We start from the raw sequence: 27,218 nt of genomic DNA, 5'->3' as shown, positions 1-27,218 counted from the left end.
TGACATGCTGAGTCAGAAACATCCAGTAAGATCTGATATAGCAGTATAACAGTCACTTTTAACAACTTTAACTACATTTCATGGTTATACTCACATACTTTTACTGAGGGCGCAGGCATTTTACTGTAACAGAGTATTTTTAATCTGAGATATTAGTGCTTTTGTGTAAGTAATAGCTCTGAATACTTCCTCCTCCTTCCTTTAACAGGACAATGGAAACGTCCTTCACTTTCTGAAGCAGCAGAGTGAGTTTTTTCCACTGTGGAGTCTAACAGGAGCTCAGCTGTGATATAACCTGAAGTCTGATCTGATTAACACACTCCGACATTGTTTCTCAGTAAAGCTGTTGATGCTCGGATCTGGCTCTGATTTTAGGAGCACGGAGTGTCGAGGACTTCAAACTGCCAACAACTAACAGATTTATAACCAAGCTTAAAAACATTTTGAGACTTTAAAGTAAGTCTGGCCCCTGAGAGGGTGCTGGGTGGCCTCCAAACTAATTCACGATAAAAAATAAAGTTATGGACACTGAACTGTTTTTGTCCTTTCAATATCAAGAGATGTCCTAAAAATCCTAGAAACATCCAAGAATTGCACTTTTTAAAAACTCGAACAGTTGGTGTCCTCAAATCCCAAACACTTTCAGAGTGTTGTTTCAAAAAAGGTGATGGTGGAAAACATGCACCTCTGCCAACTTCATTATAACATGGAGGACATCGAATTCAGACAGAACAAAACTAAATTTATCAGTTTGAACACTGAATATCTTCTTTTTGTTCAGCTGAATTCAGGTTAAAAAAAAACATCCTGATTATTTCAATTAAAAAACAAAAATTAAAATAATACAGATGTTTGTCAAAGTTCTGAAAAAAAGCGGACAAAAAGTCAGACCGTCAGTTTCCCGGTGTTCCTCTGATGTTGTGATTATGGGTTTAAATGGTTTAACTGGATCACTGTCAGCAGCTCTGAGCCTATTACAGACCGTCATACAGCGAGAAACATCTTTATGTGGGTTTGTCTTTGTGGCTTAAAGCTCATTGTCAGTTCTGCCCCAAAAAGACAGAAAAGTCAACATTCCCATCAGGTGCCAACACCTACGGGGTGAGTATCAAATAATTATACTTTAGTACAGTACTTCTTTCCACGTCTGCTTGATGCATCATTTTTTTTAAAATTCACCAGTCAGCCCGGGGATACTTATCTCGCTTTGCTTAGGGGCCCACCTTTGCAAAATGACAGGAGGCCAGGGGCCAGTCACAGCCCCATACATGTTTCTGGGATTTTAGGAGATTTTTTTAAGTTTTAGGACTTTTCTAGGATTGGATGTTTCAAGGATTTAAAGATGTTTCTTGGATTTTAGGATGTTTCTCTGGTTTTAGCACATGTCCCAGATTTTAGGACATTTCTAGGATTTTAGGACACTACGGTCCTAGCTCGGACCTCTGTCCAGGTGTGTGGGGGATCCTCCATCCGCATTTTTTTCGATAAAGAGGCTCTCACTGATCCAGCCTGTTAAAGTGTCCAAACATGACCTGACCTGTGTTCCCCTCACTGGGTAAAAACGTCCTCCCGGGCTTCCCAAGGATCCTCTCCGTCTGAACCAGGACACCCAGGTGAGTCTGTTATATAAGCATCCTGGTTCCAGGCCAGCCCTGCTCCCTCGCCTGAACCCGGCAGGTAAAGCCTCTTGGCTCGGCCTCTGGCAGCAGAACCCTGCGGCCGGCGGCCTGATCTCATTAGGGAGTTATTTTCAGTGCTTCCTTGACTTTTTCCTCCAGGATCTAAGAGGGTTAGAGAGTCCTGAGGTCTGCTCTCTGCCTGCAGAGTCACTGCAGCCTGGATGTCGGGCGGCTGGACCCTGCTGCTGCTGCTGAAGCCTGCCGCCGACCCCTTGGATTTCTACCCTTTTTGACTCTTCTTGTCGTCTTCTTCGAGCTTTTCTTCAAACGTCCTGAGGATAAGAACAGACCTGCAGCTCTCGGCTGAGGTCACCTGCTGGTCTCGTCTCTTTGTCCCGAACCTCTCCTTCAGGCTGAGAATCTCTCATCTGTCCTTCTCTTGAGGTTTTTGTTTTTATTTGCCTCGGGGCACCCATCGGACCGGACCAATGGGGAACCATGGCTCGAACCTGGACGATATCCTGGCGGAGGACATGCACCACTGGTACAACAAGTTCATGAGGGAGTCTCCGTCGGGCCTCATCACGCTGTTCGAGCTGAAGGCCATCCTGGGCCTGAAGGGCATGACGGAGAACGCCAACAGCTACGTGGACCAGGTCTTCTTCACCTTCGACATGGACGGGGTGCGTTTCACACCGACACACACTTCACACAGCGAGGGTTTTCAAAATAAAGCCATCAAATGCTGTCCAACATGACCAGTTCTACAGCTGAAAAGCTTCACCTCTGGATGGTCCACTGCAGTGATACTTTAATGTGTGCAAAAATCCTAGAAACATCCTAAAATCCTTGAAATGTCCTAAAATCCTTGAAATGTCCTAAAATCCTTGAAGTGTCCTGAAATTCCAGAAACATCCTAAAATCTTAAAAATGTCCCAAAATCCCAGAAACGTCCTGAAATCCTAAAAATGCCCTAAAACCCTAGAAACGTCCCAAAATCCTGGAATTATCCTAAATCCTAGAAATGCCCTAAAATCTTAAAACAACCTAAAAATGTCCTAAAACCCACGAAACACCCTAAAATCCCAGCAATGTCCTAAAATCCTAGAAAGGCCCGTAGATCCAGGAAACATGTACGGGGCTGCATCCGCAGAACCCATTTTAGTTCAGATATCTGGAGGTCAGAGGTCAAGGGCCCTGTGAATTTTAGCCTAACTTCATTGATGCGGCTTCCTGAAAAGCTAGAATGACGTCATCACTGTAGCCTTAAACTCCAGCCTGATGCAGCCTCTAAAAGACACGATATCATTTGTCACTATTTTGCTTCCATAACATGTCGTCTTTCAGACTAGTGGGAAAAAAGGTCCAAAATACACATTTAGGTTTAATTTTGTTTCGATTTCTGTTCAGGGAATTTGACCCTGGGTGCGATAAGCAAAAAATAAAAAATAAAAAATAAATGAATGAATGTATATTTAATTAGATATCGCTTAATTTGCAGTATTATATAATAGAATTTCAAAAAACTTTAACAAACGGTTAGGGTTTCATAGAGATCTCTGTTGTTATTTTTTGGTCTAAAATGTTCTGAAATGTTTGAAGTATATCTTTAAACCATAAAGCCATAAATATCCTCGACAGTAAAAACTACATGCACCAAACTTTCCACTTTAATTTCTGTCTAAATTCTGAGGGTTTCTACAGAGCTGGTCGTTCATAAATCATTCAGAGCCTGATTAATCAAACTTCTTGTTCCTTCAATGATGATGAATGATTTCTGGAATAATAAACATTGATATCTAAAATAAACTGCTTAATTATTGATGTTTTTGTGGCATCATAATCGCTGCCTCGATCATGTTTAGAAACGTTTTGATCAGGTAACGAGACACTACATTAACCCCTCAGGGACCGTTTGTCTCATTTTAGTCTCTTTTCTTCTTCCTGTTGTGATAACTGTGTGTGTGTTGTTGCATGTGTCCTAAATGTAGTCCAGATTGTGTATTTGAGTGTAATCAGTGAATTTGCAGCTCAGCTCCTACAATAAGTCTAAAATACACTGTGGAAACTAAATAGTTACATTCAGACTGTTCAGGTCCAAAAATGCTCCATTGAAACCCATTCAAACTGACATTTTTGATCCCACGTATATAATAGTGGCATCATGACAAAAAGCTGGCATTTAAAGGGTTAAAATTCTGAAAATTGGTATTTAATACTTGTGATTAGGACTGATGTTGGTTAAAATCACATTAATATCTAACATTTTTTAAAGCTTGATTTTGGAAAGCTAATTTTGCGCTCAGAGCGATACGAGTGTGTACAACATTAAAGCGAGCCGTAAAGGGTTAATAACCGCGCAGACTTTGTTAGAAATGGTTTTGGGAGGATTTTAAGTGTATAAAGTGCAGCACCAGGAAAAATGTCACTTTACTGCAGGATATTCTCAGAGTGAACATTTGGCTAAAACATTCACTGTCAGCATTTCTGCGGATTATCAGATTTATTAGTTACATTTACGAATTGTGTAGAAAACAGAATTTGCTCTGAATTAAGTTTCCGTCAAACTGTATTTGTTAGTTCAGCTTGACTGTATTTAAATGTGTGAGGTCAAAGTGCCACACATTCAGGTATTTGTTTTTACGAATATGAACCACTGAACTCGGAGCGTCAACAGATATCTGCAGAGAAGATTTTAGACCAGTCAAACATGTCGGTCTACAGGTTAACCCTTTGAAACCTGAGCAAACTGGCTTGATTTCTTTACAAAAATTCGAAAAAAGAGCAATAAGCAACTTCACTGCAACACATGAGGTTCATGAGAGGGAATGACACGAAGTACGGAGGTTTGAGTAAAGCGACGATTAAATGCGACACTAGAATCTAAAAACCAGCAGAAACAACAAATAAAAACAATGAAATAAAAGCATAGTCTAAGATAAATAAAACAATAATTTAGGATTAACAAAGATGAAAACAGTACACTTTTATAACATGCAAATGCATTAATAAATATAAATATTAAAGTATAATTTTCCAAGAAAAAAAATCTCTTATTATTCTCTCTATAATTTTTTAATGCTAATTTTCAGATCATTTTCCTTTCGCCTAAAACTAATATTTTTAAATTTGTGGGACATTTCACGCCAAGTTCATGCCACCGCCTCTTCCTGTTTCTGAGAGAAATCTGCTTAGGTTTCAAAGGGTTAAATACTGTTAGAGGCCTCTCAGTGCAGCACAAGGACAGCGATGTTGCTCAAGGTTTCAAAGGGTTAATTTTGCCTCTCTCCCGTTTGCTGAGCAGCCGTCGGCTCTGAGGGTCTGAGGGGAGCCCTCCGACCCCGCGGCACGACTCTCCTCGGCTCTCGCTCTGATTGGCTCAAAGCGTTTGCATGCAGAGCTGTTGTGTGCTGATGGCGAGCTAAGTGGATTTGCGGCGTTCACCGCGGGTGGCGGTGAAGTTCAGGGAGGACGTCCTGTGAGCTGGGAGGACACTCTCTCACTGCAGCTTTTTTATTTAAAACAAGCTCAGAAACTACAGACTCTGCATAATTTTACAAGTTAAAAATCTTTAGTTCAAGAGGAAGAAGAAGCTCGAATCACCAGGTTATCAGCAGAAAGCATGGACGTGAAAAACTACTTTAGAAACTTCATCAAATCTGAGAAATGTCCTAAATTCCAAAAAGTGTCCTAAAACCCTAAAATGTCCTAAATTCCTAAAAATGTCCTGAAATCCTAGAAACATCCAGAAACGTTGTAAAATCTAAAAAATGTCCTAAAATCGCAGACATGTTGTAAAATCTGAGAAATGTCCTAAAATCCTGAAAATGTCGGTGTCCTGGAATCTCAGACACATTTTCAAATCCTAAAAAATGTCCTGAAATCCTGGAAACGTGCGGGGCCGCTGCGCCCGGCCCCTGACCTGCCGTCATTTTTTTAAAAGTGGCCCCTAAACACAGCAGGTGCAGCTTCATGCTGCAGGTGAGCTGAACCTGCTGACCTTCAGAAAAACGAGCGTCGTAGTGGAAGAAAAACGTCTCCGAGAGGCTGAAACTACGTGAAGAGTCTCTCTGATGTAAAGAAATTCTCTCCCCGACTGAAACATAAAGTCTGAAGTCAAACTAAGCGATCCGGTTTATTGTCTCCGTCTCCGCCTGCAGGACGGCTACATCGACTTCGTGGAGTACATCGCCGCCATCAGTCTGCTGCTCAAAGGAGAAATCAACCAGAAGCTCAAGTGGTACTTCAAACTGTTCGACCAGGACGGCAACGGCAAGATCGACAAAGAGGAGCTGGAGACCATCTTCGCCGTAAACACACACACACACACGGAGACACACACACACGGAGACACACACACACGGAGACACACACACACACACATGGAGACACACACACACACACACATGGACACACACGGACACACACACACATGGACACACACGGACACACACACACACACACACACACACACACACACGGACACACTGAAAATCCAAGAAAGGTCCTAAAATCCTGGAAATGTCCTAAAATCCTAAAAGTGTCCTAAAATCCTAAAAATGTCCTAAAATCCTGGAAATGCGCTCAAATTCTAGACACAACCTAAAATCCCAAACATCAGCAGCAGCCAAACGTACGTGCTGCTGTATGAAAGTAGTTTCTACAATTTTCACTCAGCAGCCACAAAAACGATGTTAATCTCTCGAGTGGCTGGAGGACTCTGGTAGATTTCATCTGCATTTTTGGGTCAGGTGTATATATTGAAATTAAATTAGAAAAAAAAATGCTTGAAACAAGTTTTTATAATTTTTTTCACTTTCTTAAATAACTGAATAATATTTTTACTTTTGATACAGAGTTTTATATTTAAACCTAAGCGTTTATTTCCCATTTTTAAGATTTTAAATGTTACTTTAGAAGTAGCCTGTAAAAATGCATTTGGAGCACTTTGCTTCTGGCTTTTATGAGTTAACTGAGTCTTTAAAAATCATGCAGGAGGATCATAAGTCTTACAGAAAAGTCACTCTCAAGTATTCCAAAGATACCAAATATGAGGAGCTGAATTTAGAGAAATGTAAAAACACGGAGGAGAAGAAATCTGATGTAAGGATGCAAAATGCACTTTACAGCTTTAAAACAGTCAAGAACGGAGGCTCGGATCTCCGTCCCTCGACACACTTTACTGTGAAATGACCTACAAACAAAGTGAAGCGCCTGAATCAGCAGAGCTGCTCGCCAGATTAGCTCTGAAATTAGACGAGTGTTAATCTGCTGAATGAGCTCAATCTATCAGCCGACAGGAAGCTGCTGAAGCGGGACGAACGACTCCCAAACCATTAACTCTGGACGTCAAACCAGTCTGAGGGATTTCACAGGCCTCTGCAGCGCTGCAGCTCACCATCGTTCAACAAAAATAACATTACTGTTAATTTGTCGTGCAGAGAATAATTAGGCCATAATTAAATGTTTTTAAAAAAGACTGCTTCTAAAGTAACATTTAAAATCCTGAAAAAGGAAAATAAACGTTTAGGTTTAAATCTAAAATTTTGTATCAAAAGTAAAAATATTATTCAGTTATATAAGAAAGTGAAAAAAAAATTATAAAAACTTAAATGTTTCAAGCATTTTTTTTCTAATTTAATTTCAATATATACACCTGACCCAAAAATGCAGATGAGCTGAAGGCAGAGTAGTATTGAGTATAGTATTGAGTATATAAATACACCTACTTTTCAGCAGTGGGACATTTCTTTACTGCAAATTAATTTTTTGAATGATTTTAGAAAATACTTTAATAATTTGAGATACTAGATTTCTAATTTTCATGAGCTGTAAACCATAATCATCAAAATTAAAACAAAAAAAGGCTTGAAATATTTAAATGTATGTGTAATGAATATACAATATATGAAAGTTAACATTTTGGAGTAAATTAAAAATAAAAAATTTACTTTTTAAGATATTCTAATTTTTTGAGATCCAACTGTAATTTGCCATTTTTTCTTCAAATTATCACAGATCGCTGATTATTCTTCTAATTGATGGCTTGTTTTCATAATCAATAAATAAGTGAACAAAGCCACAAATCAAAAGTGACTCTGAGCTTTAAATCTTTTCAGGAAGTGGAATCACTGAGCGGGTTTTGTCTCCCCCTGCAGGCCATTCAGGACATCACGCGGAACAGAGACATCGACCCCGAGGAAATCGTCTCGCTCATATTTGAGAAGATCGATGTGAAGGGAGAAGGTAAACAGCGACACGCCGTAAATATGATGTTTCTACTGTTATCCAGAACCCGGAGACACAGCTGACGAGAGTTAAACCCAGTGCGCTGGCCTTTCGTACCTAAAGCGACGCCCCAGAATTCGTATTTAACCCATAAAATTATGGAGTCTGTGATCACATGACCAGCGTGTTGACAGTAAAGTCAAAGGACTTTAAGAAGTGTCGTACAGAGAGCCAAAGCCCACATAAAGAGGCCGGCTGACATGACGGCGTTTCAAACAAACTCAGGACTTTGCCCTCAGGAGACCAGTGTTTGTGTCCCGTGTGAAACCAGGACTAAAAGTTATTTTGTGATACGTGGACACGTCTTCACGTTACGATGATGCAGGTCATTATTTTATGTTAAGTCGCCCAATCATGTTTCTTTTCCCAAACCTAACCTGCAGACCATAAGTTATACGTAAGTATGTTTGCGTGAAGTCTGTTATGTCAACTAGATAAATTTATTTTAAGCATGTAACTTCACATTAAGTACATGACGTGACAACATTAAGAACGCAACTTAACATACTAACAAACCATGTTTTTTTTCCTAAACCTAACACATGCAACTTAACTTTAAGTATGTAACTTTACCTGAAGTGCATTTGCAGTGCGTATGTTTTAAGTATGTAACATTATATTAAATACATTATTTGTTTGTTACATATGTAACTTTAAATTATGTATGTTACTTTACGTCAGGTAAATAAGTAAGTAACCTGATGACACGAAACCACTTTTCTTTGTCTAAGCCTAACGTACGTAATGTTCGGTTAAAAGTGAAGCTTATGTTAACTATGTAACTTACATTAAGTACCTTTGCATTAAGGATGTTATTTTAAGTACTAACTTTGTTAAGTACATGACAATGACAAGTCATGTTTCATGTAATTTTACGTTATGTATGTTATTTTAAGTATGCAACTTTACATTAAGTACGCAACCTGCCAACATCCACGACCCTAACCCTAACCCTAACCCTACCCTAACCACGTTAATTCTCCTAACCGAAACCAAAGCCAACACCGAAAAAATTCAGTCAGCGAAGACATCAAGTACGAGCCAATCCGGCAGAGTAGGGTGGGTCAAATTTGTGTCCTGAAAGCAGTACTGGCACAGAGTGGATTATCCCGGTGAAATCAAATATGGAGTAAACGTTTCTTTTCTCCGACATCGCCCCTAAACTGTCCTTTGACCTCTGACCCCGCTCAGGTGAGATGACCCTGGAGGAGTTCATCGAGGGAGCCAAAGACCACGACGACATCATGGAGATGCTGAAGAACCTGATGGACCTGACGCCGGTGTTAATCATCATTGTGGAGGGCCGGGCGGAGTGAGAGCGCGGCGCCGGAGGTGCACCGGTACGACAAAGACCGACTGAAGCAGAAACATCCGGTTCCCCATCTTCCTCGAAAAAAGTAAAATAATCCACCTCGATTCCCTCCAAAAAAAGAGAAATGACTCGCTCCACCTCCCGACGGTCTTCTTTAAGCCGCCTGATGTTTTATGCTCAGAGGAGAAACAACGGATGCTGAAGACTTTGCGATGGGCCGTGATTGGCCGTCGAGCCTCTGAGCGTCCGGTCTCCAGGTATCAGGACGAAAAACGAACTATTTTTTGATGAGGATATCTCTGAAGAAGACTTTTATGATCCTGTTTTCCAGCAGCCACTTTCATTCTTCAACATAATCCACCGTCTGTCGTCTCCATCACAAAAATCCTCGTTTGTCCAAAAATGTTGAAATTATTGCAGTTATTTTGGGTTATCATGATGAGTCCAGCTCTCAGAGATCTTCCAAAGTTTTCCAGGACTGTGTGTCAAACTTCAACCGCTTTTTGGCACCAACTGTATTCAAAGTTGTCATTGAATGCTTTCTCGTAATAATCAGACAGCACCAGATTTCATTGAAAAATTCGCCGTACGTTTTCGTACAGCTGCTTGATTTTAGATATTTTGCTTTTAAGATTGTTGAATGTTTGGCAGAAAAAAAATTATTTATTTTTCTTACTTTTATTTAGTTTATATTTCTCAAAATACTACGTGTTGACAGTCTGGTATCATTCCGCACTAGTATATATTTCAAATGACACCTGGCCCAAAATTTTAAGGCTGAATTTTGGGGGGAAATTTGTCTAAAACGAAGCACAAGACGTAGAATATTTTGGTTTGATGGAATACTTCAGCCATAAAACCACAGAGCCTTGGGTATGAATATTTTTGTCTAAAAAGCAAATTTGTACTTAAAATTGAAGGTTTGCAAGGTTTAATGGTTTATTCCTAAAGGTTTTTAATCTTTTAAACTCCTCAACAAGCAAAAGAAACTGGATCAAAAAAGTGAAGTTTGAAGTGAATGATCCTCTGTGACGGCTGAACAAACCACAAACTATTAATCATTTAGTATATAAAATGTCAGAAAATAGAAAATTTTAAAGTCTTCTTTAGGCCGGCCAACACTCCAAAATTTACGATATTCTGGGCACACTTCATGTTTTGCATTTTTCTGCACAAAATTAGTTATCTGATGCCAATTTTTGATTATTTTCTGATCCACATACCTATGAATGGGTTTTTTTTTACATATATGAAGAGTTTGTCATTTCTGTATTTCGCATGTGTTGGTGGTTGTGTCTCTGAGAGCAGAGCATGCTGGGAGTCGGCCCCGCAGCGAGCTGCTCTGAAGCTGCTGATCCTCTTAATGCTGTTAAAAGGTTCAGCGTCCTGAGCCGTAATGGAGCAAATTTACAGACGGCTTCAAGGACAGCAGCGACCTGCAGGCTGCAGGAGGACGACACGAATAAACGCCCGACAAACGTCCTCAAAAAATGAAAGTGCGCTCCAACTGCAGCGCTACTTTGAGAAAACTCCACCAAAGGACCGATAATCTGCTTTCTATTTCTGGCTTCCACAAAAGAGAAGAATCATGTGCTCACGGATTAAATAATCCAGAACAGGCGGCTCCATACCAGACCGGAGAAACACCACCGCAGGGCCAAGTGTGATTAATCTCTAACTACAGAGACGTTTAAAGGAACAGCGTAGAGCAGGTTAACCGGAGAGATTCAGAGGAGCTGGAAGGTTTTTACTTTGCAGAGAGCGAGGGGCTTTAATATTTAACATGCAGACACACAAACGTACAATATCCGCCTCGCCGTTCTGTATAAAAAGTACGAACGGGTGGACAGAGTTCATCGGTGCTAACGTGACACCGGAGAGGACGAAGGATGGGGTTAACGTGACGTTTTTATGAAGTGTTAAATCCGGGACGCACTGCAGGAACGCTGTCAGAGGGCTTCTATTTTGGAAGAAACAAAAAAGGTTGAGAAACAGATGAATTTATATTTCTTCATGTCCGTGACAAGTACAGACATTGAAATTGTAGTAAAAGGTGGTAAAATGTCAATTTAATTATCAAAAGACCTATTTTTGATGAAAACCACACACATTACAGGAATAAATCAGTGCTTTACATGTGTTGCAGCCGAGCAGCAAATGAGCAGCAGCTGAGCAGCACTGCTCACGATGACAGTGTGGCTGCTCTAAACCGTTAACTCGAATGCTGAAATAAAAAACAACGGGCTCTGCAATGCACACACACATGCTAGTCACGCTGGCAGTGCGGCTCTGGCGTTAGGGCCTGTGTCCACATTGCGCTTTTTTTCTTTTTGGAAAAAAAAAAAACCCACTGGCATCTTTTTCGATTGTTCTGTATGAGCAGAGAGCGCCTGAGCTTTTTGTACGGCTGCTCTGAGCACTTTGAGTTGAAAATCTCTGAACGTTTCAGAGGCGTCAGTGATGTCACCATGTCTCCTTTAGCTGCTGCCACAACAGAGACAAAACGGACTCTTCCTCTTCTAAATCACGGCTTTAAAGTCTTTTTCTGCTTCCTGTTGTTTTCCCAGCGCAGGCTTCTTGTTTTTGTTTGTTTGTTTTTTGTTGTTTTCACCGTTATGACAGTCAAACTGTAGCTGATGGAAAATCACCCACAAAACCAACCAAGAATATGATTGTTTGAGTTCAGCCAAACTGCCGGAGATGCTGATTGTACGTTTTTGCACACCACGGATACGTTACGTTTGCAGACGAGTTGGAGAACTTAATGTTGCAGCATGGCTGTGGTTTGGATTTGGTCAGGTTTTAACTGCTTGTTTAAGGTGAGGAAAAGCTTTTGTTTTGAATACCTGGATTTTGCAGCGATGTCTGGAAAAAACAACATAAGTGTGAAAAGTACAGATTTAACATATGTGCGGTTTGCAGAAACATACATCATTTTCCATCGTGTTTGTCCTTCAGAGACGCTAAAAACTGTCTTTTGATGCTTTTTAACAACATGTACACTAAAATCTGAAAAGGTGATTTTACTTTTAAAAATCTAGGAAACCAGTTGCCTTGAATGTAAGTGAATATAACTAATATAACACTATATTTATGTTAACTTTATAAGTAAATGTTAAGTTTACTTTTTAAATTTTGTCATATTTACTTCATTCTGTGATGTTGTTACAGCTCATAATTGTGTTTTCTTAAAAATATTAACAAAACTGGCAGATCATCAAAGTCCTCTTTGTGATGATGTAGTTAGTTCAGACTAACTTGGTTTATTTAAGCTGGTGACACCTTGAAAGAACATGGTCGATTCACTTGTCATTTTTAAGTTGCAACAACTTCACAAAATTAAGTACATACAGAAAAAAAATTCTGAGAAAACTCAACAATTAGATATAAATTTAAACATGAACAAAGACAAAAGAATTTACTTTTTCAAGGCAATCTGTGTCCTAGATCATTTTAGGTAAGACCAACTCACCTCATCACACGCCAGTGTGAGGATGTAACTAAGTACATTTACTCAGGCACAGTACTTTAGTAGAAAGTCAGAGGTATTTGTACATTAGAGTATTCCCATTTTCAGCTACTCTCTCCTTTTACTCCTCTTCATCTCAGAGGTAAAGATTGTACTTTTACTGCACTACATTAGTCTCACAGCTTTAGTTACAGTAATATTTATCTAAAAACATCACATATAAAGGTAAAACACTGAATACTTTTATTATTACTGCACTAAGGTTTTATATGCAGGACTTTTACTTGTAGTAGAGTATTTTCACAGTTTGTACTCGTACTTTTACTGCAGTGAAGGGTCTGAATACTTCTGCATGTGAACCTGATGGATTACAAATAGGATCCAATGATGACAGTTTGTCCAAAAAACACAATATTTCTTAAATTCACGTTTGTACCTGAAAACTCAGTTTGAATCTGACAGTTTTTATGCCAAAATGATTCTGAAGGAAACTCATTCAGCCATTTAACCCTTTGAAACCTGAACAAATCGGCTCGATTTCTTTCAAAAATATGGGAGGACAACAATAAGATATTTTATACGCTTTTCCTTCTTCTTTTTGTTTCTTGATAACTGTGTGTGTGTTGATGCATGTGTGATAAATGTAGTCCAGATTGTGTATTTGAGTGTAATCAGTGAATTTGCAGAAATTATTATTTGAAAAAATAATCTTCTAAATCTACTAATTTCTCGCAGTTTGCAGAGCATTTATTAACAACTCTTTTAAAGTTTAAAGTTTAAATATCTGTGAAAGGCGTCTGAACGCAGCACAAAAAAGTGACCTCTACTCGGCTTTCAAAGGGTTAATTCATGAGATCAGGAGGACAAACTGTAAATCAAAGGAGACATTTGTCATGAGTAAAACATTTACATCATTTGGTTTTATTTTGAAAGGATACATGTTTCCTCTGCTTCAGGGCGTTTCAGTGTTTTTTTTTGTGTCGTTATTTTATTTTGTAATTTCACATTAGTGGTCGTTAGTTCTGCGCTACTGGTCTCTTATTTTGAAGTGAAAGGAATCTGCTGAATGATTTTTACTTTTCTACGAGTGAGACGAGATGGAGACAACAGAGGGGGACGCCATGAGGACGGACGTGCTGAGGACGGACTCGGAGTCGGCGTTTAGAGACGAAGAGGCCGTTCCGCGCTGAAAGCTGCAGACTGGTATTCGTACGGTCAGATCGGAGCTGCACGTTAGCGTCGACGCTAACAGTTCTTGTTGTGCAATTGAGAGACTTTCACAGTAAAATCTCCGTACGCTCATTTTAACCCATCGTGTCTTGTGTTGCCTTATCAATAAAGTTTTTAAAGAAGGTGTCTCATTTTATTTAAACTCTGACATCAACACGAAACAACCAGAAATCATCACAGTTACTGTTTTAAGAAGACGAGTTTGAATATAGAGTTCACACACAATTTCAAAACTTTTCCGGGACTTTTCAAGGGCTAACGTTTAATTTCCATGTCCAATCCTAGTGCGTAACATCGGTGCTCTGTTTTTTCGGGTTGTTATCTGCTCTTTGATCAGACGGCGTCAGATTGCACATTTTTGTACGGCTGCTCGATTTTAGACGTTTCATTTTTGAGACAAAATCTTGGCAGAAAACTCTTTCTCTCGTTTCTCTCTTAACCTTTATTGAGTTTATTTTTCTAAAAATGAAGTATTGACAGTCTGGTATCAATTTCCAATGACACTCAGCCCCAAAGTTTAAGAAAATCTCAAATTTCCTTTAAACTCTGACATCAGTACGAACCTTCCTGAAAGGTTTAGTGTTTGAATTTAGTTTACAATTTAGAATTTTGTTGAACGGCGGTCCTAAAACCAAAAAAACCCAAAACATAATTCCTGCTGAGACGAACCACCAGCAGGAAAATTAAGAATTGTGTATTTATATATATTTATATATCAAACACTAGATGTTGCTCGATAATGAGCAGAAACCTGCACATTAAAACGTATCTATTATTTTTTTATTATTATTATTATTATCTTTTCTCTTCAGTTCAAAGTTCAAGTTGCTTAAAAAGCAAAGGTTGGAAATAATTTTATTTAATTTTTTAATACATAGAAATGGTATTTCAGCGGTGCTGAAGAGCAGGAGAAAACCAAGTTATTAAAATACGAATGTATAATAATTAATATCCAACAACTAATCTGCCGCCTCCATAAACTCAGACTTTGTGTTATAAATCTGAGCTTCACTGAACCTTCGTTTAGGATAAACGTGTTTGTTTCTGGTTGATCATAATGTTCAACTCGCAGCCATCTGCAGCGATCGTATGAGCAACACAAAAATGTACGGAGGACGAAGAATGACACAAGTATCAATACAAATACAGATAAATAAATACAGGAATAAATAAATGTAGTAATAACCTTTTATGTCGTTAAATTATCAAGTTTTTAAAATGTATCTATCCAATTTTAGATTTTTTTTGTGAATGTATTCCTTTATTTATTTATTTATTCAGAACTGTTTCAAAATATATTCATGCATTTATTCTTTAATTTATTCATTCATGCATTTCTAGATTTTTTATATTTTTATTTCAACATTCACTTACACATTAATTCTTTTTTCTTTGTATTTAGTAATCTATTTGTAGATTTTTTTTCATATTTATTTCATTTATTTCACCATTTACTTACACATTCAATCATTTAATTATTAAGTTATCCATTTATAGATTTTTTTGTATTTATGTCAACATGTATTAATATGTTTATTGGCTTTTTTTTTATCCATGCACTAATAGCTTGGTTCATATTTAGTCATACATTTATTAGTGTCTTAATTCTTTTATTTATTTATTCATCCATTGATAGATTTTATTTCATATCTTTTTCAACATTCATTTATATTTTTTCCACTTATTTATTTATTTATTCATGCATTTTTACAAATTAATTTCAGTATTAATTTTTTATTTTTGGTACGTATTTCCATAGTTTCCACTCCTGTATTCATTTATTTATTGATACTTGAGTAATTTTTCGTCGGTGATTTCCGGCTCATGTCGTCGTCCTGCGGTCGCTGTTTTCTGTCAATATTCCAGAAAAAGAAGAAGAAGTAAAACGGAGGCAGAGCCTCACAGCTTTTGGAGAGTCTCTCTCTCCTGATTGGTCAGTCAGCACCTGAGTGCCTTGCTCGGGGTGTGGGTGTGTTTTCGGGGTTCTAACCTGCGACCTCTGGGGCGCAGGATGCCGTCTCACAGCTGTTTGGGCTTCTGATCCTGCGGCCGCCGCAGCAGGCTGACGTACAGACGCAGGAAGGAGTAGCAGACGCCGGCGGCGCAGTACACCGAGGTCACCAGCAGGGGCAGGAAGGGCAGCTTCTGTTGCCACGGCGACAGAGGGAAGACGACCTCGCAGGCCATCGCCACGGCGACCAGTCCCAGCAGGTAGACGGACTCCAGAGGACGAAGCAGAGACCCCCGACCGCTGAGGGGAGAGAGACGGTAATCTGATTACATCTGAGGACGCTGCAAAGCACTCTGGGTAATGCAGTTCATATTTGATTTAAATCTCATGAGATCAAACTGTGAAAGACAGATTAAAGAATAAATCTGGTGTTTCATTATTTCATGTCTGTTATTATTATCGTTTGTTTTATGTTTTTGTCAGTTTTTCTGTCTTTTTTCTGGTTTTATGATTTTAAGTCTTTTTGGTCTTTATTATTTTTTAATATTTTTTACCTTTTTGTGGTTTTTGTTTTATTTTTTCAGTTTTTTTGCTTTTTCTTTTCTTTTAAGTGGATTTTATATTTTTTCTTTGTTGTGTTTTTTTCAGGTTTTTGTCGTTTTTATCTTTTGTGATTTTTTTTTCCTTTTTGTGGTTTTGGTATTTTATCTTTTTGTGTGTTTGTGTCTTAATTCTGTGTTTTTTTCCGAGGGTTTTGCATTTTTTCCCTCTTTTGTCTCTTTTCTTTCTGTTTCTTTTTTCTTCATTCGTATCACTTACATTTAATGACAGGGGTGTATCTTCAAAAGCCATGTTATATATTATATATGTGTAAATATACAATATGTGTGTGTGGTAGTCTAAAAATCTCGTGCAGACTCAAACGTTAGTGATTAACCTTTTTTTACTCGTACATTTGTCTGCATCTGTACACATTTATGTATTTTTCCTTTCTTTCATATCTGTTTTTTCATGCACAGAAGGTCTGCAGGTTCAATAGAAGCCAGCGACCGAACGATGAAACGATTCTTTAACAGTCAGACGTGAAAACGTGGGTTGAAAGATGCGGATAAAGGCGGCGACAGGTGTGTTTGTGTACCTGTGGAGTTTCCTCAGCGCGGTGAAAGAGTAGACGGTGAACAGCAGCATCAGCAGCACTTTGACGGGCAGCTCTGCAACAACATCACACGCTCGTTTCATCACCTTTCATGGACACGCTCAGAGACGACACGTGTGTGTTTTTGGTGTTTTACCTGCGGGGGTGAAGAGCAGCGGGAACAGCGAGTAATGACCTGTGGTGCTCAGAACCAGGAAGATCCCAGCATCCTCTCTGCTCTCAACTGCCAGGATGCTGCAGGAAGAGAAATCAGCCTGAATCACTTCACGTTCAGCTCAGATCAAAACGAATCAGAGCAGAAGCATCGATTAATGCGTGTTTTTATGTCCCTAAACTGACCTCAGACTCTCGATATTAACTCAACAAACTGTGTTTTTACATTAAAGAACCATCTTTTTAATCTGGATTTTCATTGTTTGATTATTTTTATCCCTGATATTTAATTTTTTTTAATTCTATTGCTGAAATTGTTTATTTTTAGTCTTGTTACAGTTTTTTTTATTTTTTTATTTCACGCTGCCAACTTTTATTAAGTAATTTATAAAATTGTTTTGTTTTATTGTTGTAATTTTTAGCCCTGTAAAATTTTATTTATTATTGTTTACTTTGTAATGGTATTTAATTCCATTATATTATTATTTTTATTTTTAAAATGTTATTGTTGTTTATTTTTTTAATACTGTTTTATTAACCAATACCCCTTGATTTTTTAAAAATATTTTGTTTTATTGTTGTTAATTTTAGTCCTGCAAATGTTTTTTTTTTGTTTTTTTTAATTAAATTTTATTCACATAAATTTTTGTTTTAATTTTTATTTATACAATATTGACTTTAATGTATTGTTTTTAATTGATTAAATTCTATTAAATATTTTACACTTTCTTCTAATATTGTTGCCATTTTAGTCCTGCAAAATTTCATTTATTGTTGTTTCTATTTGTTGTTGCATTTTTTGTTAATTTTTTTAGTCCTGCAAAATGTAATTTTAGTTTTTTAAAATTTTATTCTAAAAACTATAATTCGTAGATTATTTTTACATTTTGCTGTTTTATTGTTGTAATTTTCAGTCCTGCAAAATTGTATTAATTGTTGTTTTTTTCCATTTAAAACCATTTTATTGTTTTTATTTTTGCAATTTTTAGTCCTGAATAATATATTTATTTATTGTTGTTCACGTAATTAATATGTTTTGTGTCTGTGTTGTTTTACTTTTGCTCTGTGAAGTACTTTAGGACCCGCGTTTGTGCGTTTCGGTGGTTTTCGGCGTAAACCGCAGTGTTCGTGGGCGTCTGACCTCAGTGGCAGGATGGCGATGAGGATGGCCTTCTCGTGGACGTGCCAGCCGAACATGAAGGAGCCGAGAGCGCAGAGCAGCAGGCAGCGCAGGAAGCCACGAGCGCCGCGAGGACGCCACCAGATGGACGCCACCGCCGGCTTCAGAGACAGAGGACAGGAGACAGAGTGAGACCGGAGGACAAACGGTCTTTACAGTGAAGCCCTCGGGTTTAATGGAAGTAACTTCACTTCACTTCACTTCACTTCACTTCAATTAACTTTCAATTCAATTCAATTAAATTAAATTAAATTAAATTAAAATAAAATAAAATAAAATAAAATAAAATAAAATAAAATAAGTTTGTGTTTGCTGAGACTCACCAGGATGGAGACGAGCGTGCAGACGAGTGTGACGGAGGGAGTGACGGAGGGGAGGACGGCGTGCTGAAACTCCTGAACCAACCCGCCCGTCATGGAGGCTCGGGGAAGCTCCGCCTCCTCCAGCAGCTTCAGACGAACACCTGAACAGGAAGAAGTGTAATGATTGATTTTTTGGCTCATTTTTAAAAATAACTCCAGTAAAAGTACATTATTTTCTGATTTTGATTTTTTATGCTCTTTTATTCATTTATTTTACAATGTATTGTTGTATTGTTTTTTAATTTTTTCGTCCTGTAAAAGCTTATCATTTTATGTTATTTTAATGTATTCTACTAACTTTTATTTATTGGTTTTTACGCTGTATTGTTTTATTATTGTCATTTTCACTCCTGTAAAAGTTAATTATTTTACATATTTTCTATTTAATTCTCTTAACTTTTATTTTGATTTTAAGTTTGAATTGTTTTATTGTTTTCGTATTTTGTCCTGTAAGAGTTAATTATTTTATTCTCTTAACTTTCTTTCTTTTTTTTTTTTTTACATGGTATTGTTTCACTGCTGAAATTATTATTATTTCTGAAAACTGTATTTCATTTACCAACATTTTACTGTTGATATTCCTAATTTTGAAAAACATTCAAGTATTGTTGTTTTCTTTTTTATTCTATTGACTTTTATGATTAATTCATATTTTAATGTGTTATTGTTGTAAATTTTAGTCCCACAAAATTTGACTCATTTCTTTTATTAGTTCATTTTATTCTATTCATTATTATTTCTTTATTCCATCACATTATTGTTTAAAATTTTCATCCCACAAAATGTCAGTTTTTAAATTATTCATTAATAATTTCTGAGTTTCTTTATTCTCCTGTTTAAACGCTCGCTGCAGCGCGCCGAACAGAATCTGCAGAGCTGCTGCGCTCAGCTCTTCGTGGAGGTTTTCGTTTATTTCTGTCGTCACATCAGAGACGTCGTTTGTTCTGCTGTTCGACCGCAAAGACCCAAAACGGTCCTCAAACGTTTGTGACAGCGCGCGGAAATGTAACGAGCGCCGTAAACCTCACCGAGCACCGCCAGGCTTTTGTCCAGCACGTTGTAGAGGGCCCAGGCGTTGGGGGCCCAGTAGGCGTGACAGAGGCCCCTCTTGAAGGGGAAGAGCCGGGAGAGGACCTGCGGGAGCTGGCCCTGAAAAAAACAGACATCCGGTCTCAGACAAAACGCTCAAAAACACGCTGCCGGCAAACTACTAATTTATACTGTTTTAACACAGAGACACTCCCACAATCCTCTGCAACATTTCTGCAGCAGGAGTCTCGGTGACACGCTGCCGAGTCGAGGCACAGATGCGCCGAGTCGACCGCCGGCTGCCGTGAGCCGACGGCGGAGCTCGTCTGTGGCCGAAATCTTCAATTTTATTTATTGTTTTTTACATTTTTTATTCAATTTAATTATTAATTTATTCTAACATTTCCTTGGTTTCATTTTTAGTCCTGCACAAGATTTTTTAGTTATTTTTGTTTTTTTTAAAAAAATATTATTCTATTAGCCCATATATTCTATTAGCCTGTTGTGATATTAGTCATTTTTTTTTAATTAAATCTTATTCTATTCACAACTTCTATTTACATTTTATTCTTATATTGATGTCATTTTTAGTCCTGCAAAATTTTCTTAACTGTTGTTTATTTTAATGTTTTATTCTATTAATTATATAATTTTTTCAAATGTTATTGTTTTAATTAGTCCTGAAATTACTTTAATTATTGTTTTCTTTTCTTTTATTCTATTAACTATCATTTATAGATTTTCTTATACATTTTGCTGTTTTATTGTAATTATCAGTGCTGCAATATTGTATATATTTATTGTTATTATACTATTTCTTTCTATTGTTCCATCCTGTAAGGTTTATTATTTCATATTATTTTGTTTTATTCTGCTAACATTTATTTATTAATTTTTACATTGATTTGATTTGATTTTAACTCCAGAAAAGGTTTATTATTTTTATATTGTTTTATTCTGTTAACTTTTATACATCAATTTTTAACATTGTATTGTGTTTTTATTGTTTTAAATTTTATTCCCCAAAATGTTTATTTAATTTAGACGTGAGGCGACGCAGCAGTCGGCCTCAGAGTCTGGACCTTTAACTCTTTCAGTCTGAGCGCAGGCGGAGGAAGACTCCACTCACCATGGCGATGAAGGGGCCGAAGGACAGAGCGCAGACGGAGGTCACGATGCTGCCCAGAGCGAGGAGGCGCAGCGGCCTGAAGCTCCTCCACCTGACGGAGCCGTCTGCACACAAACACCGGCAGCCTGTTTACGGGCTATTTAACTTCATTATTTGCACGAGTCGAGGCAAAACACGTTCATAATATTAACCCTTTACTGCCCGCTTTAATATCACACACTCATATCGCTGTGCACAAAATGTATAGCTGTAAAATGTGTAGCTTTTAAAAGTATTTATATTATTATACATCAGTGTTATTTTCTAATTTCTTTTGGTTTATTTTTTTAACATCAGTCCTAATCATAAATATCAAATATTCATTAATTTTCAGAATTTTAACTGAAATTCTGGCCGATAAAACGATAACGATATCAATCGTGAAATAACTTCTAACTTTCTAAGCCTGCTCCAGCAGTTTTACAAACTGTCTCGCTCCTGGAGTTTTTAAACAAAACAGCTGTTACTGCGTGTGACCAATACGTGCTTAAATTTACCTGAAGTTTGTTTCAGATGGAGCTTTTCATTTTTATATAATGCTGGAAAGTTTAATCAATAATAATAAATCATATGTTTATTACACTCCAACACACCATGGTCACATGACACTGTGTCAGTGAACTATGAGGACAAAAAACAAAACACAAAAAAAGCAAAAAGCAACATAATGGTTCATTTTAATAATTAATGGTGATATTGATTTTAGGTTTGAGGCTCGGACCTTTGCTGGGAGGACATTTTAGTACCTGGACCTCTGTGAGTTTTAGTAGAATAGGTCCTCCAGCTGGTGATGCTGTTCTACAGTATATTTGTCATGTTCAATGTCTGACAGAAAATAAATATTTAAACCTAAATAACCTGATGATATCTTCATATCTCACTGAGGAGTCAAAGGAACCTTTAAGCTTTGAGACAGAAATAGTGTTTTTGATGTATATCGTGATATATATCGATGTGGACTGATATGAAAAAAAATATTGTGATAAGACTTTATTTCGTATCACCCAGCCCTAGTCCTAATCATAAATATTCATTAACTTTCAGAATAATTCAAATAATTAACGATTTAAATGTCAGTTTTTGTCATGATGCCACTGTGTTTTTAGATGGAACTCGCCCACCCACAAAAAAATGAATTATTTTCATTATACTACATGCTACGCGGATTATTATTTATTTATTGTAGCTGCGACAGTCTGGGATCTGTCAGTGTGTGAGTGTAGCTGCTGACAGTCTGGGATATGTCAGTGTGTGAGTGTAGCTGCTGACAGTCTGGGATATGTCAGTGTGTGAGTGTAGCGCTGACAGTCTGGGATCTGTCAGTGTGTGAGTGTAGCTGCTGACAGTCTGGGATCTGTCAGTGTGTGAGTGTAGCTGCTGACAGTCTGGGATATGTCAGTGATCAGCAGCTACATTGACTGTGACAGGTCACCTAGTGGAAATAGCATGTATTTCCTCCATATGCCAAATATGGTCAAAATGACCTCATCAGGTGGAAAATAGTCAAAATGACAAATTCAGAGTCAAAAGCCCAGAATGACACCCAGAAATAATACAAGTCCTGTTTTTCTGCTCTGATGGCTGTGGGAAAAAGTCTTTTGTTGTCTTAAAGTTGTCATCAGTTCACTAGTTTTTTTAATTTTTTGGGATGTTTAAAGCTGCTGAATGCTCGCTGTGGATCAATAACACGCTGCCTTAATCACTCAGTTCAGATTTGTCAGATTCATTTTCTGCCAATCATCTGATTTATCAATCCAAAGTTTCCACAGTCGGTTAATAACCTCGAGCCGCTTCAGGCGCAACAGAGTGTGTGTGTGTGTGTGTGTGTGTGTGTGTGTGTGTGTGTTACCTGTGTTGTCTTGAGTGAAGCAGTAACTCCTCAGCAGGTAGACGCCGTAGGCCGGAGCCACGTACAGGTAGATGTGCTTCAGGTTGAGCAGGACGGAGAACAGCAGCGCCCCCTGCAGGTGTTGGGACTGAGTCACACACACACACACACACACACACACACACACACACACACACACACACACAGATGAAGAAACACACACTGAGATGACCTGAAGTAACCTTTTTATAAAGACACGTTTAAAGCAGACACTCTATTAAAGTACAGGTAAATACCTGCAGGTGTTTCGCCACCGACAACAGCAGGAAGCCAAACAGGAAGCCGTTATACTGGAAGTGAACGTCTGAAACTGTGAAGGAACTTTTATCTGCACGTCAAAATATTCACTAACAACACTGCAACAATTTTAAGACAGAGTGTCAATGTCACAAACGGATGTTTAAATCAATAATCTATCATTTCATTTTTTTATTTTTTATTTTCTATATTATGTTATTGCATTTTTATTAAATTTATTTTTTGCATTTTTATTTAATCTTTTTAAAATTTTTTTTTTGTTTTTATTTTTTTATTTTCTATTTGATTTTACTGTATTTTTATTTATTTATTTTTTACTTGTCTTACTTTTTATTTCATTGTATTTTTATTTTATTTATTTTATTTTTATGTATTTCTTTCTTATTTTTAATGTGTTTATTTCCTGTTTCATTGTACTTTTAATTGAATTAATTTTCATTTTATTTTATCATATTTTTGTGTTATTTATTTTATGGTACATTTTGTTGTATTTTTTATTCTACTTGTTATAGAATATGTTAATTGTATTTTTTTTTTTTCTATTTTATTTTATTTTTCATGTGATGTTATAAAGCCTGATTCTGTCTGATGAAGAGTTTTAACCGTGTGCTCGGGTGTCACAGCTGAAGGATACGGTCGACGACGAGGAGGCCGAAGTTCCAGAGCAGCAGAACAGCCAGGACGAAGGACGGGCGGCTCAAAACGTCCCGACAGCCTTTCTGCTCCTGAACGCACCTGCAGCACCTGGAAGAGGACACAGCCAATCAGGGACCAGATACAGGGGACACGGTGCAGGACATTTTGTCTTCATGCAGGAGAGTTTTAATCATCCGCTGGTTTTAGAAAAATATCTTAACGTCACAGAGTGAGTTTGATGTTAGAAATTAAAACCTAAAATAATAATAATAATAATAATAATAATAATAATAAACAGGCGGCGCTGTGCTCAGACTCACTCTCTGGCAGCGAAGATAAAAACCACGTCAGTGAAGACGACCGACAGACGCTGGAAGAGGACGGTCGCCGGACTGTCGTAGTTCAGATTCTCCACCACCAACATGTTTCTGTCAAAGTGGCGAGCCGCCTGAGACAGACCGAACTCGAACCAGGCGAACAGCGGGGGGTAGTCCAGAGTCCACTCCGAGGTGTTCTGCAGAGACGGACAAAAACAAAATAATATTTTTAAACGTCATTATAGTTCGCCGTTCTCTCAGAGCTCAGGCTGCTGCTGGCTGCTCAGAAACTAAAAAAAAAAACATTTGACTACTAAACATGACTAATATTAATAACTACAAAAATAAATAAATACAAGAATAAAGTGATAAAAACTAGAATAAATAAAAGAATTAATATATATCAAAATAAATAAAAATCAGAAATACAGAATCAAATTAATTTATAAAAGAATAAATAAATATTTAAAAAAAAAACAAATAAAGACACAGAAATACAGAAATAAGTAAATCGATTTTTACAAAAACACTGAAATTAACATTTTTATTTATTTTTGTCCTATTTAATTATCAACTGTTATTATTTACTTATTTGTGTATTTATCGATTTACTTATTGATGCTTCGTCCTCTATCCATATCAAGTTTAGTAAAATATGTATTTTTGTAAAGATTTTGTTACTGAGCAGCATATTTTAATTAATAAATAAATTCACAAATAAATGCTGAAATGAATACTGAAATAAATAAAATAATAAATTAATATGAAAATAAATAAAAGCAGTAATACATAAGCAAATTAATTTGTGTTTTTATACACCTTTATTTATTGATGCTTGTGTTACTTGTCATCCTCCTCATCATCATTTTTTAAAAAAGATGTTACCCAGAAGTTTATTTTAATAAATACACAAATAAATACTAAAATAAATACTGAAATAAATAAATAGGTTGTTGACAAAAACCACATTCATTAAAGACTTTTAATGAGAGTGACACTGACCTCATGGTACCACCGGGACACCGGCAGACTGTGTGTGATCGCCAACCAGTTCCTGTGCACCTCGAAGTCTGTGGAATGACTGTCTCTCACACACACACACACACACACACACACACACACACACACACACACACACACACACACACAGGTAGATTAACACACAACCAAACTCCACGCAGACACCACTTCAGCGTCGAGTCACGTATTACTAAATGTTGGAGACATCACACTATAAGTGGAAGTTTGTCATATCTGCCACTTTAAGTTTTTGCTTTGTTGTTGTTTTCCAGAGCACACGTTCTCTAAAATGACCCTCGATACTCCTCATCAGTTCTTTATTATTTCAGATTTTTACAGAGAAAATTTGATGATTTTTTTACATTTTTATAGATTTTTTTTCAGTAAAGTGGGTGATTATTTTTAACAACAATTTGAAAATTTCTTTTTTGGTTATTTGTTGTCTTTAAATCTTTTTAATGATTCTGAAAGTTTTTTTCTTCTTTAAAATGTTTTTGGTCATATTTTAAAAAATGTGATTTTTTTTCCCTTTAAAAAACATTTTGATTAATTTTTAAGAAATAGAAATTGGCAATTGGTTTTTTTTTTAAAAAATATGCTGTTTTTTCAAGGGGTTGGTGTGTTTAAAGATTTGGGTTATTTGTATGCAAATACTTTTGGGTGATTATTTTTTTCTGTGACTATTGTGAAAGACAAAAAAAGGGATTTTTTTGCAATTTGAAGAGAAAAATTAATAATTTTTGCCTTTTTTTAAATTTGGGGGCAATTTTTGGAGGGAATTGCGATTTAAGTTTTTTTCTTTAAAGTAAAAATATTTTGTGTGTGTGTGTGTGGGGGGGGGGGGGGGGGCAGTTAACTTTGACTCTATTAATATTCTTACTTGTGTTTTATAACGCGTGTAAACTAACAAATAAGCGGCAAATCCTTAAATTGTGAAGTTTTTCTGAGGTTTGGTTGGGACAGATTTAACATTTCAAATTACTGTATTTCTGAGGATTTCAGCTTCCTAACAGAGAGTAAGAGCACACAACAAATCACCGACGATGTAATAATTAAGAGATGTGAGTCTGACGAGCGTCGTTAATTCTGTCGTTAATTTTAGTTAATAATTTAGTTAATAATCGGTTTTTAAAACTTTAAACTTTTCGTTAAGCGGAACCTCTGAGGAAAAACGGCGCCATCTTGAGGCCGCTCGGCTACATTAGCTTTAAAGTTAATAACACGTCAACTTCTCCTTCGTCCCCTCAAATAAAGTCACATTTAACAAACGGCTACACAAAAATAAAGGTTTCTCTACAGACTCCATCAGATCGATGCACAAAACCCTCTTAAAGGTTCATATTTGATCATATTTAACAACATTTTGCGGCTCGTAGCGCTCGTTAGCTTCCCGGTTTGTTAGCCGGATGCTAACAGGCGGAGCGGCGGTTTTTAACATTTCTCGCTGTAAAATAAAAACATCGTCCCGACGCTGCAGCGCCGAGTGAAACCGGCTCGTGTCAAAGTGTCCGCACTCACTATGATTTGATGAAGAGACATTTGAGCAGAGAACTCTCCCAGTGCTAACGCTGGAAACCAGCTCCAACCGTCCGCCGCCGCCATGACAGTGACGTCACGGAGGGTTTAAACTAAGCTTTATTGACAAACTCCGATCTGCACACAAGACGGAACTTCCGTTTAATAAAATAAATTAATAGATATCAATAAGTAGTCAGCTGATAAACGTGGCGGTTGCCAATTTTTTTGTTTGTTTTAATATTTTGATATTTTTAATATTTTTGTTATTGTTGAGGGACAGAGCGGTAGTGACGTCATCATTTGTATACCTTCATGTCGCCTCGTAAAGTCGAAATTCTCAACTTCATTTCTAAAATAAAATAATCCTGCTGTGATTTTTTTTAGTGCAAAGTGGCGTCATTGCCCCAAATGTTTTATAAATAGCCCCGGATTTCTGAGAGGAAAAAAAATCGCAAAAAAAAAAAAGTAAAGAGAGGAAAACATCGCAGACATTCCGTGAGGAAAAAAGACAAAACGTTTTAAAGAAAAAAAAAAAAATGTCAAATATAAAATTAAAATATGTAATAAAAAAGTTCAAAGAAAGTTAAAAAGGTCTGAAGAAAAGCCATTACCATTTTTTTAAATCACCAAAGATTTCAAAGGAAAACAAAGTCGCAAAAAAATC

At 37.1% G+C, this 27,218-nt stretch overlaps 2 protein-coding genes across 2 annotated transcripts; one reads left to right on the top strand and one right to left on the bottom strand.

The window, feature by feature from the left end:
- The first annotated feature begins 2,062 nt into the window (after positions 1 to 2,062).
- guca1d (guanylate cyclase activator 1d) lies at positions 2,063 to 15,802 on the top strand. The gene is made up of 5 exons (XM_042499524.1): positions 2,063 to 2,302; positions 5,780 to 5,929; positions 7,778 to 7,865; positions 9,099 to 9,214; positions 15,785 to 15,802. Exons 1-5 carry the CDS (start codon positions 2,108 to 2,110, stop codon positions 15,800 to 15,802), a joined length of 567 nt encoding a protein of 188 aa, XP_042355458.1. The 5' UTR covers positions 2,063 to 2,107.
- On the bottom strand, positions 15,600 to 26,638 carry alg8 (ALG8 alpha-1,3-glucosyltransferase). Its single transcript, XM_042499523.1, is given in 14 exon segments — positions 15,600 to 16,169; positions 17,008 to 17,080; positions 17,162 to 17,259; positions 18,320 to 18,459; positions 18,682 to 18,821; positions 19,749 to 19,869; positions 20,879 to 20,982; positions 22,767 to 22,893; positions 23,042 to 23,109; positions 23,698 to 23,807; positions 24,020 to 24,213; positions 25,019 to 25,097; positions 26,555 to 26,589; positions 26,591 to 26,638. Coding segments are annotated over 14 exon segments (1,569 nt in total). The 3' UTR covers positions 15,600 to 15,937.
- Between the last annotated feature and the right edge of the window lie 580 nt (positions 26,639 to 27,218).

The sequence above is a fragment of the Plectropomus leopardus genome, chromosome 13 (genome assembly GCF_008729295.1).
Source record: "Plectropomus leopardus isolate mb chromosome 13, YSFRI_Pleo_2.0, whole genome shotgun sequence".
Lineage (NCBI taxonomy): Eukaryota > Metazoa > Chordata > Actinopteri > Perciformes > Serranidae > Plectropomus > Plectropomus leopardus.
This window is presented reverse-complemented; position numbering and strand designations above follow the sequence as displayed.

Bases quoted from the DNA above. Each gene is read 5' to 3' on its own strand.
- guca1d (XM_042499524.1), top strand. From the start codon at position 2,108: ATGGGGAACCATGGCTCGAACCTGGACGATATCCTGGCGGAGGACATG. The intron at 2,303-5,779 runs GTGCGTTTCACA...CTCCGCCTGCAG, and splicing joins TCACCTTCGACATGGACGGG to GACGGCTACATCGACTTCGT. The intron at 7,866-9,098 runs GTAAACAGCGAC...GACCCCGCTCAG, and splicing joins GATCGATGTGAAGGGAGAAG to GTGAGATGACCCTGGAGGAG.